Raw genomic sequence first — 16,652 nt, 5'->3', positions numbered from 1 at the left:
CACTAAATCTGGGAAAGTATGCATGGGCTAATTTAGAAGGAGACATATTAAGCTAGCTTTGTGTTCTTAAGGCAGCAGTCCTATCGCCAATAGGACCATGAGGTACACATAAAGGAGTCTCAACCTTCTGCCATGCAGCCAGAAAGACTGAGAAGTGGTCTAATTTTAAAGCCAAAGGCAGAAATGTTAATGTTTGTTTTGGGTATGAATTACAGGCTGCTTTTCCACTTAGCAGTAGACACCATGAAGCAGGGACCAGGATGCAGAGCAAGGCTGATAGCCTGGTTCCAGCTATTACATTTCATTACAAGCAAGACATTTAAAAGAGGTGTTACTTACTAATTGGTTATATTATAGGTAAATGATGAATACTTGCATTCTTGGACATATAGTATATATTGGAGAAATTACTTTGGTGCAAATTGTTCTTTTTGGTAATCTTGCTTAAAGTTTTTTTTATGCCTTCAAAACACCCTCAAACAGGTGGTTGCATTTTAAATGTATCAAAAGCAAGAAAAAACAGTTACAATTATTATCTAAATACATAACTTCAGGCACATGCTGGTCATGATGGTACAGGTAGTAACAAATTTATTTATAGCATTAGAAGGTGAGCTTAGGTTTCACATGTGCAATGGGAACAAATCATGCTGAAGGGAATTTCATATTTAGTTTCATCTTGCCTGAAGAAGGGGCCTGAGTTACCTCGAAAGCTTGCATATTGTAATCTTTTTAGTTAACCAATAAAAGGTGTCTTTTTGCTTGACTTTCACTAGGAACCTTCAACAAAACATCATGGAAACAAAACACTGGTTGGTACTGCAGCAGACAGAAACAAACTTAACTTTATCCACTGGCACTCAGAAGAGATCAAAATCAATTCAAGTAGCAGACAGAGGTGTCAAAACTAATTTTTAGTTGAAACTAGGTGAACAGGCCTTGAAGAAGCATGCCTTCTGTGGCCTTTGGCAGCTCATCCTATTATCTCATAATTAAAGATGAAGATAATGATTTCTGTATTTTTACTACCTTAAGTGTGACAATATAACAGTTTAACCAAGACATGATTTGCATGACGGTTACAATGTACACATTTCAATTAACAGAGTTGGAACATACTTCTAGCAAGAAAGCACCGCTTCTATGTGTCAGCCACATTTATACAAACAGTAGCTTCCTTAGTGACTGCTTTGTGTTTTATTACTTTTAGCCACTTTTCTGTGTTCATTTTGTTTATGATGGTCTTATTAGCTTTTTGAATTGTTAAACTTTCATTTTTATAATTTCAGCTCATAAGAATAGAATAAAGCGAGTCTGAAAACGTGTGTTGCATAAAATAGGCAGAATTAAGTACAGCAATGCTCTGTAGTCTCTGTGCTCCTTGAAACTCATCTGGCCTAGCTAGCTAGATAGCTAGACAGACAGACAGACAGACAGACAGACAGACAGACAGACAGACAGACAGACAGACAGACAGACAGACAGACAGACAGACAGACAGATTTTATGCTGCAACTCTAGTTCCCAAACTTACATTTCTTTTCCTGACGGCTAAATGAGACATTTGAATACGATGCCCAGTGAATAGACTTTCAACCAGGAGAAACAAAACACAGATACAAGTTTGCTTTTATGTACTGTACAAGACTTAGAACTCCTGGATTGAGAATGTATGAGTGTTAACTAGCTTTTTTTTGAATGTGCAGAGGCAAAATTTAAATTTTGAGGTGAATTAGCTTGCATCAATTTTTTCTGTCTTCCCACTATTGAATTACCACTCTCTGTCTCTGATGTCACTGTGGAATGGAACACACAATGATTACCCCATTTGTACTGCTTGCACCACAACTCTAACAGATCCAGGAGTCAATACTGATCATTTTTACAAAGAAAGCTCCCCCTCAACACAACTACTGAAGATCCTCAACTGCATCTATGTGTATAGCCTCTTAAACATGTTTGGTATATATACACTGGGAAGGTGGAGGTTGAATGTCATTCAGACAATGCTTAATCACATGTTTATTATGACCATATCCTGCCTAACTACAAAAAACAAAGGACACAGTTCAAGAGAAATACAAACTTAATGAGAGAGAAGAAGATAGAGACAGAAAAGTTTGGGAGGAACTGTCTTTCCAATTATGAGGAGCATCACAGGTATAGTAAAAGGAGGCTCCGATGCGTGAGCTGTTCACAGACAGAGTAAGAAGTAAGTGCAATGAGAAAGGTCAGTGCTGATTTCAAAAAAGGAACGTGAGCAGGCACCTGCAGATATAATTCACATTACATGCAGCTTTCTTCACAGAGCTGTTGCCACCCTTGGAAAACCAAATACCAGACAGAGAATGTTATAGTCAGCCTTGCAACAAAGTGTAATTGTTTACTTTATATTAATTTTACATATTCTGTTTGATTTGATCTTCAGATTGCTATACTTAGGAATTTACAAGTGGTGGATAGGTATACCATTAATTTCAAATATTGTGTCATGGCTGGAATAAAGGAATGCCAAAGCATTTGCTGTTTTTTGTTTCTGCTGCAGCTGAGTTTTAAAGCTCTTTATCAATTAAGGAAAACAAAGGAAAAGAATCAGGGCAGTTTATAAATATACGCTTGTCTGTACTTTTATCTATTTATGTCGTAAAGTACAGGTGAAACAAAATATGCACACCATGGTGGAGTCTACTCTGAAGAAAGTCACAGAATCTGCACATGTTTCTGTGAAAGGCATCACAACACCAGACCTCCTTAATTCAACAGGATGGTGCAGAAGGGCCGGAGTCTGTCCTGACATCTTTGGGCTTAAAGAAAGGAAGGGACACCTGGGTTGGATAACAGTCCATTGTAGGGCTTACTCAAGGAAACATGCATACTCACTCACTAGGACAAAATCAAAAAATCAAAATCATCAATTAACCCAACATACACATCATTTGAGATGGGGATTGAAAATCAGTGAAGGTACTGGCGTGGAATAGATAGCAATCTGTGTGAGATTTGCAAACTAAGGTTGATTCATTAAATCATTCTTCAGTAACAGTCTCTAATTAGGTGTGCTTAACACCCTCTGTCCCTGGCAATTCTGTAAGTTGTGGTGTGTGAAATTAAAGTCCTACAGTACCTGCTTATATTTTTCCTGCATGCTGATAATTAACTGCATAGTCTCATTAAAAAAATAACTGTAAATTATTTCATTAATGTTGGCATATCTTCAGTCCAATCATAGGTCCATTCTATGATCCAGCGTTTTGCTCTACAATTGCATGAAAAGTCAGACTTTTTCCCAGCAGGAAACATGCAAGGTAAGAACCAAGGAGGTTTGGTTGACCTCTCCAACTTGAGGCCTGCTCACATACACACCTCAACTCTAACAAACCTAATCGAATATTTTTGGACTGCAGCAGGAAAATAAATTCCCTGAAAGAAGGCATGATGAACATGGGCAAAATATCCAACCTCTAAAGGGAAGACATCAATAAGCTGGCATGAGCTAAGGTATGAAATTATGGGAGAAAATTAATTGAGAAGAAAACTCTTGACAGTACGAGTTTGTTGAAGAGTTCTCATTAGGTGCGATGAACTAGTGTGACTATGATAGCATTCTAAATCTGTGGAGGTCTGTGCTCACACTTCTTAGTTATGGACAATTATGACTGCCAGTTATGGAGGGCTGATTACAATTCTTATGTGGCAGTACAGATACTGTTCTCATTTTTGATTTTGGTGGAGAATTTCTCAGGCTCAGAAGAAAGAATACTGGAGTAATGTTTGACAATAATCAGCTTTACTTCTATTCTTTGATCCTGGTCTTGGTTTCTGCTTCATTCCATGCACTCCATATACTAAGATTAATGATTAGAAAATGGCACTTTACTGATCTATGTGGTTCCTCGTACGAGAGCAATTACTTAACAAAGACCCTTTTATTTCTGGGATGGTATAGTAGGCTACCTACCAGGATACTTACAGATCAAAGATATCTGAACTTTGCCTCTATTATTGTTTGTAGCAAGAGTCATTTTAAAATCACGAACCCATTGGTATTTTAAAATAAATTTGTTATCTATTCATGGTTATTTATGGAAACTGTTACAGATCTAAATATATAAAGGTTCTTGCTGGAACCTTCAAAAATTCATCCCCTATGGCATCAATCTCAAGAACTGCTTTGGCACCTTTATTTTTAAGAGTATAGAGGTGCTCATTGTTATGGAAGACAGTGGAGAAAGATGAAATATATTATTATATGGCCCTAAACATATAAGGTATTTTAAGAAAAGTATTTTATTTCATTTACAGCAAATAATTAAGAATGTTTAAGGTACAGTTTAACTGAACTCTATTGATGCAGAAACAAATTGCCTTAGTAGTACATTGTGAGAATTGTCCCTTACAGCTAAATCTAAATATATGAATGTCAACTTAATTATCCAGAAATACACAAAACAAGAACACTGAGCATTTAAAACATCAGCTGCAGACGAATGTTCAGACTGCACTCCTGCAGTGGACATTAACTGTGACACATTTAAAGAGCTCTAACAGCTCAATTTTAGTACAATGATATTGTGATGTGACCACTTCATATTTCTTTCTGTGCCCTTTGGATAGCCAAGTCAGCGGCTAGGATCCCATTCTTCTGTGCCTATGAGTAATTTGACTGTCTGGTATTAGGTTAAGCAAACATGACAAAACTTAGTTAGCAGAGAAAAAGTCAGGTAATATGGGAGTGCAAGTGCAGCGAAAGATGGAAAGTGGAGGAGCTGAAGTGTGAGAACTGGCCTAAGATTCAAAATACAGGCAAGTATTGAACCATGAAGAGTTTTAGAGGCCACCATCACCCCTGCTTCATGCACTCTTGTTGGTAAAGAAAAAAGGAACAATCCCACAAAACAAAAAGCAGCATGGCATGGCAGAGCATGAGAGAACATGAGAGAGAAGAAAGAGTGACATATAAATCAAGATGCAGGCAGCCTTGCTAAGTAAGAGAAAAGTGGTTATTATCCTCAGTATTATCACTGTTATGCTGATTAGGTCATGCAGTTTTGGTTGGTAGAGAGACCGCACACTCACTGCCTGCAGTCGACGAGGAAGCAACGGCGGTGGCAGCAGGTGGTGTGGCAGCAGAGCCAGCAGCAGCGCTAGCGGTGGCAGCAGTAGAATTGGCAGACAAGGAGGAAGAGGAAATCGCTACATGGGTTGGGCTAGAAACAGTTTTTACATCGTGGTGCTGGCTGACCACTGAGGGCTGCCTGCGCAGAGCCCCCGGAACTGCTGTTGCGCCCGTCTGGAATGTATATACGACGTCCATCTGCAAGAACCAAAGAATAAGAGAGAGAGAAGAGCTGCTATAGTGGCAGAGAATCAAAGAGTGAGAGAATAAATAAGAAAGGTTACCATTAGGCCCATGTGTTAGCAACAAAGAGGAGGGCAAAAGGATACAGAGGTGGAAAATTTGCACAGGAAAGCCGCAATCAGCATATACAGTTACACATGTAATTATAGGCTGATTAACAGGAATTGGTTAAATGCTTTGGTATGATTTGGTCACATTAGCCTTACTGTATAATATAGCAGTAATGATAACATTTTCTTACATGCACAACTGTTGAAGGAATGTTCTGGAACATAAGCATCTTGTCATTCTCATCATAAGAGGGTAAAGTGTAATGAATGGCATGTATGCCAACAAAATAACTTATTTACATAAAATAAACAAAAACAGAGCAGGTTGTGCCAAATGGAGAATTGGCTTACATAAAAACACAGGGGTATCATTCTAATAACAAATGAATGGCTGACATAAATAAATGGATAAGAATGTCTGACAGTTCAGGGGGGAAGCTGGATTAAATAAAAAGAAGACATTGACTTAGATAGTTTTAAGCGAGAAGTCATCAGGGTTTAAAGACCAAATGATAAAAATGGAGATGATCATAACAAATGCAGGATTTGGCAGAAATAATGAAAGGGAATCAGTCTAATAGGGAACGCAGATTAAGATATAAAAATCAACTATCAACTCACATGCCAAGTGATAAACTAAAAAAAACAACATAATTTTAATACCAAATGAACAAATCAATAAGCATTAGAATAATCCATCTATCCATCCATTTTCCAACCCGCTGAATCCGAACACAGGGTCACGGGGGTCTGCTGGAGCCAATCCCAGCCAACACAGGGCACAAGGCAGGAAACAATCCTGGGCAGGGTGCCAACCCACCGCAGGACACACACAAACACACCCACACACCAAGCACACACTAGGGCCAATTTAGAATCGCCAATGCACCTAACCTGCATGTCTTTGGACTGTGGGAGGAAACCGGAGCGCCCGGAGGAAACCCACGCAGACACGGGGAGAACATGCAAACTCCACGCAGGGAGGACCCGGGAAGCGAACCCAGGTCCCCAGATCACCCAACTGCGAGGCAGCAGCGCTACCCACTGCGCCACCGTGCCGCCTTAGAATAATCTAATATGCTAAAAATCTAACCTAAGTAAAAAAATGTGATGAAACAGTACTCTGGCCAAATGTGAAATGGTTTAAAGAAAATACAGCTGAGGAAGAATCTAAAGGCTTGCAGGAGAGATCTTTAGCAAACGGAAGAATGTTTGTCACACTAGGTAATGTGTGAATTTACTTAAAACTATGAGAGGTTCCTTCTGGTGCCAAAAGGGTTTGACTAGAATAAAAGAGAGGGAATGCGTCCATTTTTAAAATAATAAAGGAAAAAATAACAAATGATTGTCATTGAGGGACCCTTTGGGATTATAGTCTAACATTCTCTTATAAATACTGGGCTCTCATGCTTGGTAAAGGATTGGATTAAATAAAAAGTTTAAAACACAATTTAATTAAAAACAAAACTGAGTTTTTCTCATGGAAGGTGAATTTTGTGCAGTGAAAAAAAGGCACAGAATGGTTTTGATGCTAAGAAAACAGGTAAGAACCAAAACAAAGAATTTAATATGCAAAGAGCAGTTACTTCTGTGGTTATACCATTACTTAACATACACATGAAATGTTAACATGAATTACGTTTAGTAATCATGAGTGATTCAGTTTTGCTGGTGAAAAAATGAGCAGACAAAAGGCTATAAAAATTGGTAACAAATGCAAAAAGAAATACATATTTAGAAAGAAAATTAAAAACCTGTAAATGAAGTTTACACTAATGTATGCTGTCAGAGAAAAACAAAGTCAATGCAAAATAAAATCCCAGTTGACTGTGGAACACCAAAATGTGGTTACAGGGAACAAATGCAATGTTAAAAAAAAAACAATGTGAGAACTCCTTTGAGAAAATTCAATGCAGAGCACCAAGTGAATACAAGGTATCTACTGAAGGACACAAAAATGCATTTTGACAAGTATTTCTGCCTAAGAAGGGGAAAACAAATTCAAATTAAAATTTAATTAAAACCTAGTCCTTTATAAGCTTTATTTCACAATAATATTACAAAATAGCAGTATCATATATTAACTTTGCTCTTTTTTCCTGGTGCAAATATTCTTTTTTAAACTAGTTATGCTAAAAGGCATTTGCAACTTGTGCCAACCTTGAACATTTATTATAGGGTGTAAACATACACATACGGCTTCCTGAAAAAAATGCACTTTAGGGTAAGCTGAAATTTGCTTTCTAGGCTTGGACAAAAATCTAAAGACATGACTGTTGCAAGTATTACTGGTAAAAGGTTTAGCCATGACAGCGGAAGAGTAACAGGAATTCTTTCATCAGGGTTCTGAATACCACAGGAGGGCATCCTCAAGGTTCATCCCTTAATGCAGTGGGGCCCCATTTGAAATTAGAATGACACTTCTGTAATCACGCTATGTCACTGGTCTGTACTGGCAGATCACGTAGCCCTATATCACAGAGCTCACAAGAAAACAGTAGAGTTAGGATAAGCTCAGCACATCTTTGTCAAATTTGTCACTTTATTTTGGTAACAGATTCCATTCAAATTTATATATGAGACCATAATAAGTTTAAAATTAATAAAACACATCAGAAACAGTTCAATAAAAATAGCAGAAGTATCATATTATATTATGTTTAGAAGTATCTACTAAAATATCTTTCTAGTTAGCATGTAATTCAGTTATACTGATAATACCTACTAAATATATACTGTTCATGGGGTTTAATTGTAGTAAACATCTAAGTACAAGAAAAACAAATGCATTGTGCAGTTTTAATTAATAAAATGTATTATTTGCATAGTTATGTAATAAATGAACTCTATTACAGTTTAATATTTGTAAAGTATATTGTTCTATCAAAGTTATACTGAGGTTTCATACTAATAAACATCTGACAACAAATTATCTGTTAGATCTGTGTAAAGTTAATGTAATTAAAAAGAGCTACATAGAATGGATTCAAAAAGTATTCAGACCCCTTCAGTTCCTGTACAGTACACTGTATTATGTTGTAGATTTCATTTTAAATAGATAAATGATCCATTTCTGCCAAATGATCTACACTCAATAATCCATAATAACAAAATGAAAATATGTTTTTAGAAAGGTTTGCAAATGTATTAAATATCAAAAATTGAAATTTCTCATTCATATAAACATTCAGAACCATAATTTGTAGAAGCCCCTTTGGCAACAATTAGAGCTTCGACTCTTCTTGGGTAAGTCTCTAAAAGCTTTACGTGCCTGGATTTAATTTCTGTTCATTGTTTAAGTTTAAGCACTGCCATTACATTTTTTAATTTCTTTGTGTTGATTCAACATTTTTTTTTTGTGACTCAGTGTGCATTTACTTCATGATTGAAATGCTTATTTTATGATTACTTGTTTTAATGTTAAATGCAATTAGTTCATTTTTTTAATCGATTCCCAGCCCTAATACATACATATATATATATATATACATATATACATACATATATATATATATATATATATACATACATATATATATATATATATATATATATATATATATATATATATATATATATATATATATATATATATATAGTGGCAGATGGCTGGGATCCATGCCTGGTCGGGACGCCCCTTTGACACTGGATCCGGGGGAGCAGCCATGGGATGCACACTACGTCTCCCGGAACACTTGGTGGCAGCCCCCCTGGGTTGCATCAGGGCCAATGTTTTGAAACACCAGAGCTCATTCACCACCAGGGGGAGCTGCACGGCCTAACGAGCCTGTCTGGGCGGGAACACAGCCACACCCGGAGGTGCAACCAGAAGTAGGTCAACAAAACCTGCAGCACTTCTGGGTGGGCTATAAAAGGAGCCGAAAGTCACCAATCCGGGCGCCAAAATCAGGAGGAGGAGGACGAAGCTACCTTGGAAGAGTGGAGGAGAAAGAAGAGTGTTTTGTGGTGGTGTTTTCCTTTGTGCTGTTGTGTGTTTTGGGACTATGTTAGGGCTGAGGGACACAGGGAAGACGTGGCCCCTAGCTGTATATACATAGGGATGGACAAAAGTAGATTTACAGTTGTTCATATGGAAAAAGATGCAGGTTATGATTATCACAATAGCTTTATTAACTTAAAAGAATGTCACAATGGCACAGTGCACTTAAGTACAATCTTGTAAGTGCTCAAATTGTGGGCCTTCATTATTTACACATTCTTGTACTCTGCTTGCTACACTCAAGCACACATTTGCAAAGAGTTCTTTGAAGACAAATAAATACAATAATTAGTAAATAAATAATAATACAACAATAAACTCTGCGTTCCGCATACTCACAACTGTAAACCTATTTTTGCCCACCCCGTCTCATTTCCACTAACACATTGACTAAACAATTCCCTTATTAAACATGATGGATTTGCACTATTTACTCTTGACACACTGTCATTAAAAGGATGATGTTTGGGAAAATAAGGCCCACATAAAGTGTAAAAATATGTATTTTATAAGCATGTGTTCGGGTGTTTAATTAGTAGTGTGTACCTTTAACACGCAAGAAGGCTGCTATTAACTGTACATTTAATGTTCATACACCAGCAGCACAAGCACACACATTACAGTCCTCTTTAACCTTATTTATCTTGCTGCACAGACAACCTAAAACACAGTAGATGATAGCCAGACGGGTAGAAAACAAGTGAAACACCAGTAATAAAGTATTTATATAATAATAAAGCATTTATTACAACACAGCTATCATGAATATGTTGAAAACCATAAATTAAAAAAGTACCCCAACCAAGGCAAGATTATAACATTGAAGCATTTGTATAGTCCACCAGCATCTATTTTGATGTTGGCCATCCTCCATTCTCTACAGTTAGGGTACACACTTGTTAAGTCATAGGATCTTTCAGAAAGTGTGGATTAAGGTCTGTTATTAATCGCCACCCTAGTTTGTTTTTTCCCTTGACTCTTGATTTACAGTAATGCTAGGGAAAATGTTGCACCATTTCACAAATGAGCTCATGGATGACAAATATAGTAAATGAAATTAGAAAAGCCATTTTAAAAACACATGAAGAAATTATTGACAGGAGTACATAATCTCCTTTTATGGTATAGTCATGTTGCTAAGATATATTGATGTGCTTCCACATGATCTGTAAATGGTATTACAATTCTAGGAAAATGTTTCTAAAATTTTCGAGGATTCTCTACATAGTAAAAAGATCTCTACTTCTCAGGAAAATATTTGCAACCATGAACCAACGCTGGAGTGCTCAAGCAAGATAGGATTTACATCATTTACTGCTTTCATTGATGATGAATAAACAACAATAATGATATAACTTTGAATCTTTTAATCTCTCTAATTACAGTGAAAAACAAGGTGAAAACTGTACTTCCAGCTACTAATCTTAAGAACTTTTTGCAAAACTTCCGAAAGACATTGACTGATCAGTTCCACCTGTGAATAAAGAGTGTAGTAAACATTTCATTTTCATTGTGCATTTCTGAAACATCCTTGTGGTCTTCAGAAGAACTGAAACTGTATTTATAATTATATATTTCTATTTAGAATATAGAGTAGCAAAACCAGACATTTCACGGAATTAAGCCTTACAGTAAAAATAAAAATATACAAAGATATCTGCAAAGTTGTATGATCCATGCAATTTATCCTGATAATAAAAAGGCACACTAAAATATACAGTACCTCAAAACTTAGGAATTAACACCTTAAAAAAAGGTTCAAAGTGGCTTACCTGAGTCTGGATGCGGTTGAGCCCTCTGAACCAGAGGATCTGGCCACGGCGAAGTTCCATCTCTGCATGGTCAATTTCATCTACCCCTTCAGGCAAGTCATCCTTGTGTATTTCTTCCTTTGTAATGCCATGACCTGCCTCTTTCAAGAACTTCAGTCGATGTGTTGGGATTGCTGAGATCAACTAATGCAAGAAAGGGTAGTTTTAGGTATTTTTATTATTATTGTAGGTTTTTTCTGAAAAATTGACTTGTATGTAGTAATTATTTAATATGGTTAAAATTTGCCTAAAAAATCCATCTGAACAAGACCCCGAGATACTTGAACTCCTCCACTTGGGGCAGGATCTCGCTACCAACCCTGAGAGGGCACTCCACCCTTTTCCGGCTGAGGACCATGGTCTCGAATTTGGAGGTGCTGATTCTCATCCCAGCCGCTTCACACTTGGCTGCGAACCGATCCAGAGAGAGCTGAAGATCACGGCCTGATGAAGCAAACAGGACAACATCATCTGCAAAAAGCAGTGACCCAATCCTGAGCCCACCAAACCGGACCCCCTCAACGCCCTGGCTGCGTCTAGAAATTCTGTCCATAAAAGTTATGAACAGAATCGGTGACAAAGGGCAGCCCTGGCGGAGTCCAACTCTCACTGGAAACGGGTTCAACTTACTGCCGGCAATGCGGACCAGGCTCTGGCACCGATCTGGACCGAACAGCCCTTATCAGGGGGGCCGGTACCCCATACTCTCGGAGTACCCCCCACAGGATTCCCCGAGGGACACGGTCGAATGCCTTTTCCAAGTCCACATAACACATGTAGACTGGTTGGGCAAACTCCCATGCACCCTCCAGGACCCTGCTAAGGGTATAGATCTGGTCCACTGTTCTGCGACCAGGACGAAAACCACACTGTTCCTCCTGAATCCGAGGCTCGACTATCCGACGGACCCTCCTCTCCAGGACCCCTGAATAGACTTTTCCAGGGAGGCTGAGGAGTGTGATCCCTCTGTAGTTAGAACACACCCTCCGATCCCCCTTCTTAAAGAGGGGGACTACCACCCCGGTCTGCCAATCCAGAGGCACTGTCCCTGATGTCCATGCGATGTTGCAGAGGCGTGTCAACCAAGACAGTCCTACAACATCCAGAGCCTTGAGGAACTCCGGGCGTATCTCATCCACCCCATTCCAAATCAAAACCCCCAGGTGAACATTGGCCAGTGCGCCACCACATCAAACTGTTTCAAAATATCTTTACCAAATAAATGAATTAAAACTAAACTGATACTTTAATTATACCTTTTGATTGCTGGACTGCAAGTAGCCCATTCTTTTCTGCTAGGCTATGTGACTGAGTCCTGGAAGTGTGTACTCCGTGCGCTTCTTGCCTTACACCCAGTGTTGCTCTGATAATCACTGGATCCCAGTGATCCTAACATGAGCAGATTAAATTTACATACATGAATAAACATATATGAACTGAGTTGATTACTGCTGTGTACGATAACTCCTTTCTCACTAGTTTACAAGACAATCAAATTAAATTGCACTGATAGCAGCTGGCAATTTTTTGTGAGCTAATACAATGATTTTTTTTTCGACGTATCATGACACCCTTGTGTAATCCTGGAATTTTTCAGGATGCTTGCTACTTTATAGGGAGTAGAGAATTGTCCTCTCAACTCCCTTTGCCAAGGAATAGGGGGAACGTAATATGCGCACTCACAATGCTGACAACGCTTTTTCTTCACTATTGTGATTGTCTGGATTAAAAGTAAGTGATATAAAATACTATGGAAACACAACAATCACCTTGCAACACAACAACACCTCACCACCTTCAAAATGGAAATCATGTCAAGCATATTTTCCCTGCAAAAGGCTTCCTTGAAAATATTGGAAAAATGCTTTAAAACAGTTGAAAAACATCTGAAAAACACATAAAAAAAACAAAAAAACATTGGAAAAATGCTTGCAAAAAGCCATTAAAAGGCTGGAAATTTTCATTGCTCAAGTGTCAATGGGTCCTTAACCCTGCATGTGCCAAAGGGTACATTTATTTGGCTCGATTTAGGGTTATAGGGAGCTAGGGCCTCATGTATAAACGGTGCGTATGCACAGAAATGTTGCGTACGAACGTTTCCACGCTCAAATCGCGATGTATAAAACCTAAACTTGGCGTAAAGCCACGCACATTTCCACGGTACCTCATACCTTGGCATACGCAAGTTCTCCGCTCGGTTTTGCAGACTGGCGGCACCCAGCGTCAAAGCAATGCTACTGTTCCTGTGTGGTCACCCTTTCTTTCTTAGACCCACATTCCTGACGCGGCTTTATAAATACACTGAAATTAACTGCACATTGTTTATTAGTGTAATGCATCTGATTGTAATTAACCTGTAGCAATATAATGGTCCAGGGAATAGCTATAGTATTCCAAATACCATAACTGCTTTAGTGTTGTTACGCTCACTTCATCTTCTTCTTCTTTCAGCTGCTCCCGTTAAGGGTTGCCACAGCGGATCATCTTTTTCCATATTACTCTCACTGCACCACTCGGAGTATTTATATCACTGTATCTGAGTGGGGAATCACAGCAGCAGCTGATCGGAAAGAGAATGATCGGTATACAGTTTCAAGCACACACTACCTCAACCACGGCAAAACGCGTCAAAGCCATTCCTGTACAGACCTCGCGTTTCAGAAACAGTTTCATCCCAAGAACTATAAACGCACTCAATCAGTCCATCAAGTGCTTCTTGTAGAACTGTTTGTACTTATAAGTACAATTACCGGTACCCCACTGTAAACTTGCACTACAGTTATAATATTGCACAACCTGCGCCACTTTATAAAGTGCGTATGATGACAATATAATTTTTAAGATGAAATGCAGCAAAATATGTTGCTTATAGTATACAGATAAATCTTTAACTTTATTTAAATAATCTGTATTGTTAATAATTAAACATGTGAGGACACGGTGCCGCAGCGCTAGCGAGCCGCTGGTGCTCTGTTCACGGATAGCTCCTGCCTTGTGCTGTATTATTGCTGGTGCTGACGCGACACTGGAAGGATAGACGGATAGAATAATTAAATATGTACTACGAAGATATTTCAATGTTCCTTAAAAGTTTTGAAGAATCGGCGTTCTAAGCTTACAGATGGCTTAACGTCTATTACAGAGCTGATTGTGTGGCAATTGGGTATTTGGAGAAAGAAAAGTAAGGACAGGAATTGGAGGTTAGTACGTTTGAAAGAGACAGTACTTCTGTAATAAATTATTTCATTGAAGGTCGCACATGGCGCAGCAAGCCTCTTGAGATATGAATAATCACTGTGCCACCGTGTTCCCATGTTTAATAACATGCTTTCATTCCTATCATCATGAAAAAGATATCACACATACATCTCAGTATTTTAATTATTCAGAGAGCTGTAATATCACAAATGCAATGGATTCTGTGTCCTGTCGGAGAAAGAGAAACAACGGAAGCACGTAGTGATTCACACACATAGAGCACATAGAAGATCAAATACAGAACAAAGCATTTAACGTGCTACTTGAGAAACTAGTAAAATAAACGATCTTAACATGAAGTTTATGATGTTCTACTTTAATGACAAAATAAACTACGTGATTAAAGTGGAAATTTCGAGATTAAAGTTGACATTTCGTGCTTTTTTCCCACTGTGTGCCTATTTTTTTTTCTCTACACCCTAATAAGCTTTCATATGACACTCAGACGGTGGGCTACGAGTCGCCTTTTCACGCCGACTTTGATATGTGACTTCTTTTTTATTTCGGGCACTGTGCGACTTTCTGATCTTGAGCTTTCGAGTTTCTCCAACACTATGTCACTCGATCAACTTCCTTTTGTTGATTATACCACTGTTTAAACCAACAAAGAGTATGTTTTTCCTTTGCCTCCACTTGGTATTCGCTGAAATTCTTATATTTTCCCCCATGCTTTTCCCACTGTCTTTTCACAAAAGGCTATTTATATCGATTTGCATATTCAAAGAGGCGTAATTCTGGGAGGAGTTGGGGTGGGACAGAAGGCGCGTGCACGTGCGTTACTTTTCACGCTGATCAGGATTTATGTAGTGGAAGAACGTGAAAGTTTATCTGCGCACAGATTCCTGCATCTGGATTATTCTGTGCATACGCACATTCCCGCTTTTGTGCTTACACCATGTTATAGTGTGAGTTCTACGCACGGCGTTATACATGAGGCCCCTGGTGATTTTCACAGCAGCACTGAATGCAACACAGGTAGCAAACATGGTGCTCAGTTCGTTAGTCCTTTGCATTGATCAGTCCCACAGCCAATGAGAAAAGGGTGGGCTGCATACAATCCAGTAACAGAAACCAATAAGTATCAGTTTAGTTTTAATCCAGTTAATTGCTATATATATTTTGAAGCAGTGTGATCTGGTGGTGGAGCAACCAATACCCATACTACAAATCTTTGGGGGTTCAGCTTTGGAGTGGAAAAAGTGGATGTTATTTACTTCCTAGCACATGAAGGTCTAAACATATTTTGTTTATTGAGAAGTATTACTGTCACAAACTATTGTTCACTGTTAAAACACACTCACTAATACCAAACAATCCAGAAATGCATGGCAGGACATGCAAACTCTATAGTGAGCTTGGCTCTATGAGTGAGGCAGAAATGACAGCATTGTGTTACCACTCTGCCTATGTTAAAACATGTGGAACAAACATCCTAAATTTTAACTAGATTAAAATTAAATGTATGCTTATAATGTCTGTTCAGCTCATGTCACTTGATTGTAAGCTATATGCGTACTTAACCTCCTCCTCAATAGCTGTCGCTAGATGACCAAAGAACATGTGTGCATGATGACACTGGTGTTTTTTTTTTTTTCTAGTTTCATTAAGCTGTTTCACTACTGGCTCACCTAGGAAGATGGAGTGACGTCCTGTAAAAACAGCAAAAATGCTGTTTTTTTAACTAGTGTTTTGTGAGCATTATCATTCGTATCAATGGAACAAGTGTTTTTGCTGAAACTGCGTGAAAACTGCTTAAGACAGGTGTTTTCTAAATCTCTTGCTGCTAAAACACTTAGATGCGAATAATATCATTGAAAATAATGGCAAATAATTTTATAAGCAGTTTAAGAGTGATTAGGACTAGGACTAAAACACTGGAAAAAGGTATGAATGGGCCCTAAAAACCAGTGCTTTAATCACTACATTATACCATTAGTCATACGCACCACACCATACAACATTTATGTTAAAGGTTTACAAAATATGGGAGAATCTCTTGAACAACACTACTGCCCAGGGGCCTTGTAGGAAGGATTGCAACCAGGGGACTCAACTTTCAAGAACTAAATGAAATTGACAAATATATTGCAGAAGCTTTTTCGTGACCTCTTTATGTGACTGTTTCATCTCCCTTAAAATAATCACTAAATATTAGGTCATGTATACTACAGTAT

General features: G+C 38.3%; 1 protein-coding gene across 5 annotated transcripts in view; it reads right to left on the bottom strand.

Moving 5' to 3' along the window:
* Positions 1 to 16,652, bottom strand: part of atp2b4 (ATPase plasma membrane Ca2+ transporting 4) — a 276,706-nt gene that overhangs the window by 9,413 nt on the left and 250,641 nt on the right. For 2 of the 5 annotated variants that reach the window (XM_051924554.1, XM_051924553.1), the window contains 2 exons: positions 11,182 to 11,364; positions 5,077 to 5,314 (listed from right to left, as the gene is read on the bottom strand). In XM_051924554.1, coding sequence (XP_051780514.1) covers positions 5,077 to 5,314; positions 11,182 to 11,364 — 421 coding nt within the window. The remainder of the gene's footprint in view (positions 1 to 5,076; positions 5,315 to 11,181; positions 11,365 to 16,652) is intronic. The other 3 variants (XM_028796714.2, XM_051924552.1, XM_051924555.1) reach the window with 2 other exon arrangements.

This window comes from Erpetoichthys calabaricus, chromosome 3, assembly GCF_900747795.2.
Source record: "Erpetoichthys calabaricus chromosome 3, fErpCal1.3, whole genome shotgun sequence".
In the NCBI taxonomy this organism is placed as follows: Eukaryota; Metazoa; Chordata; class Cladistia; order Polypteriformes; family Polypteridae; genus Erpetoichthys; species Erpetoichthys calabaricus.
The sequence above is the reverse complement of the archived record's forward strand: the minus strand, read 5'-3'. Positions and strand labels throughout refer to the sequence as shown.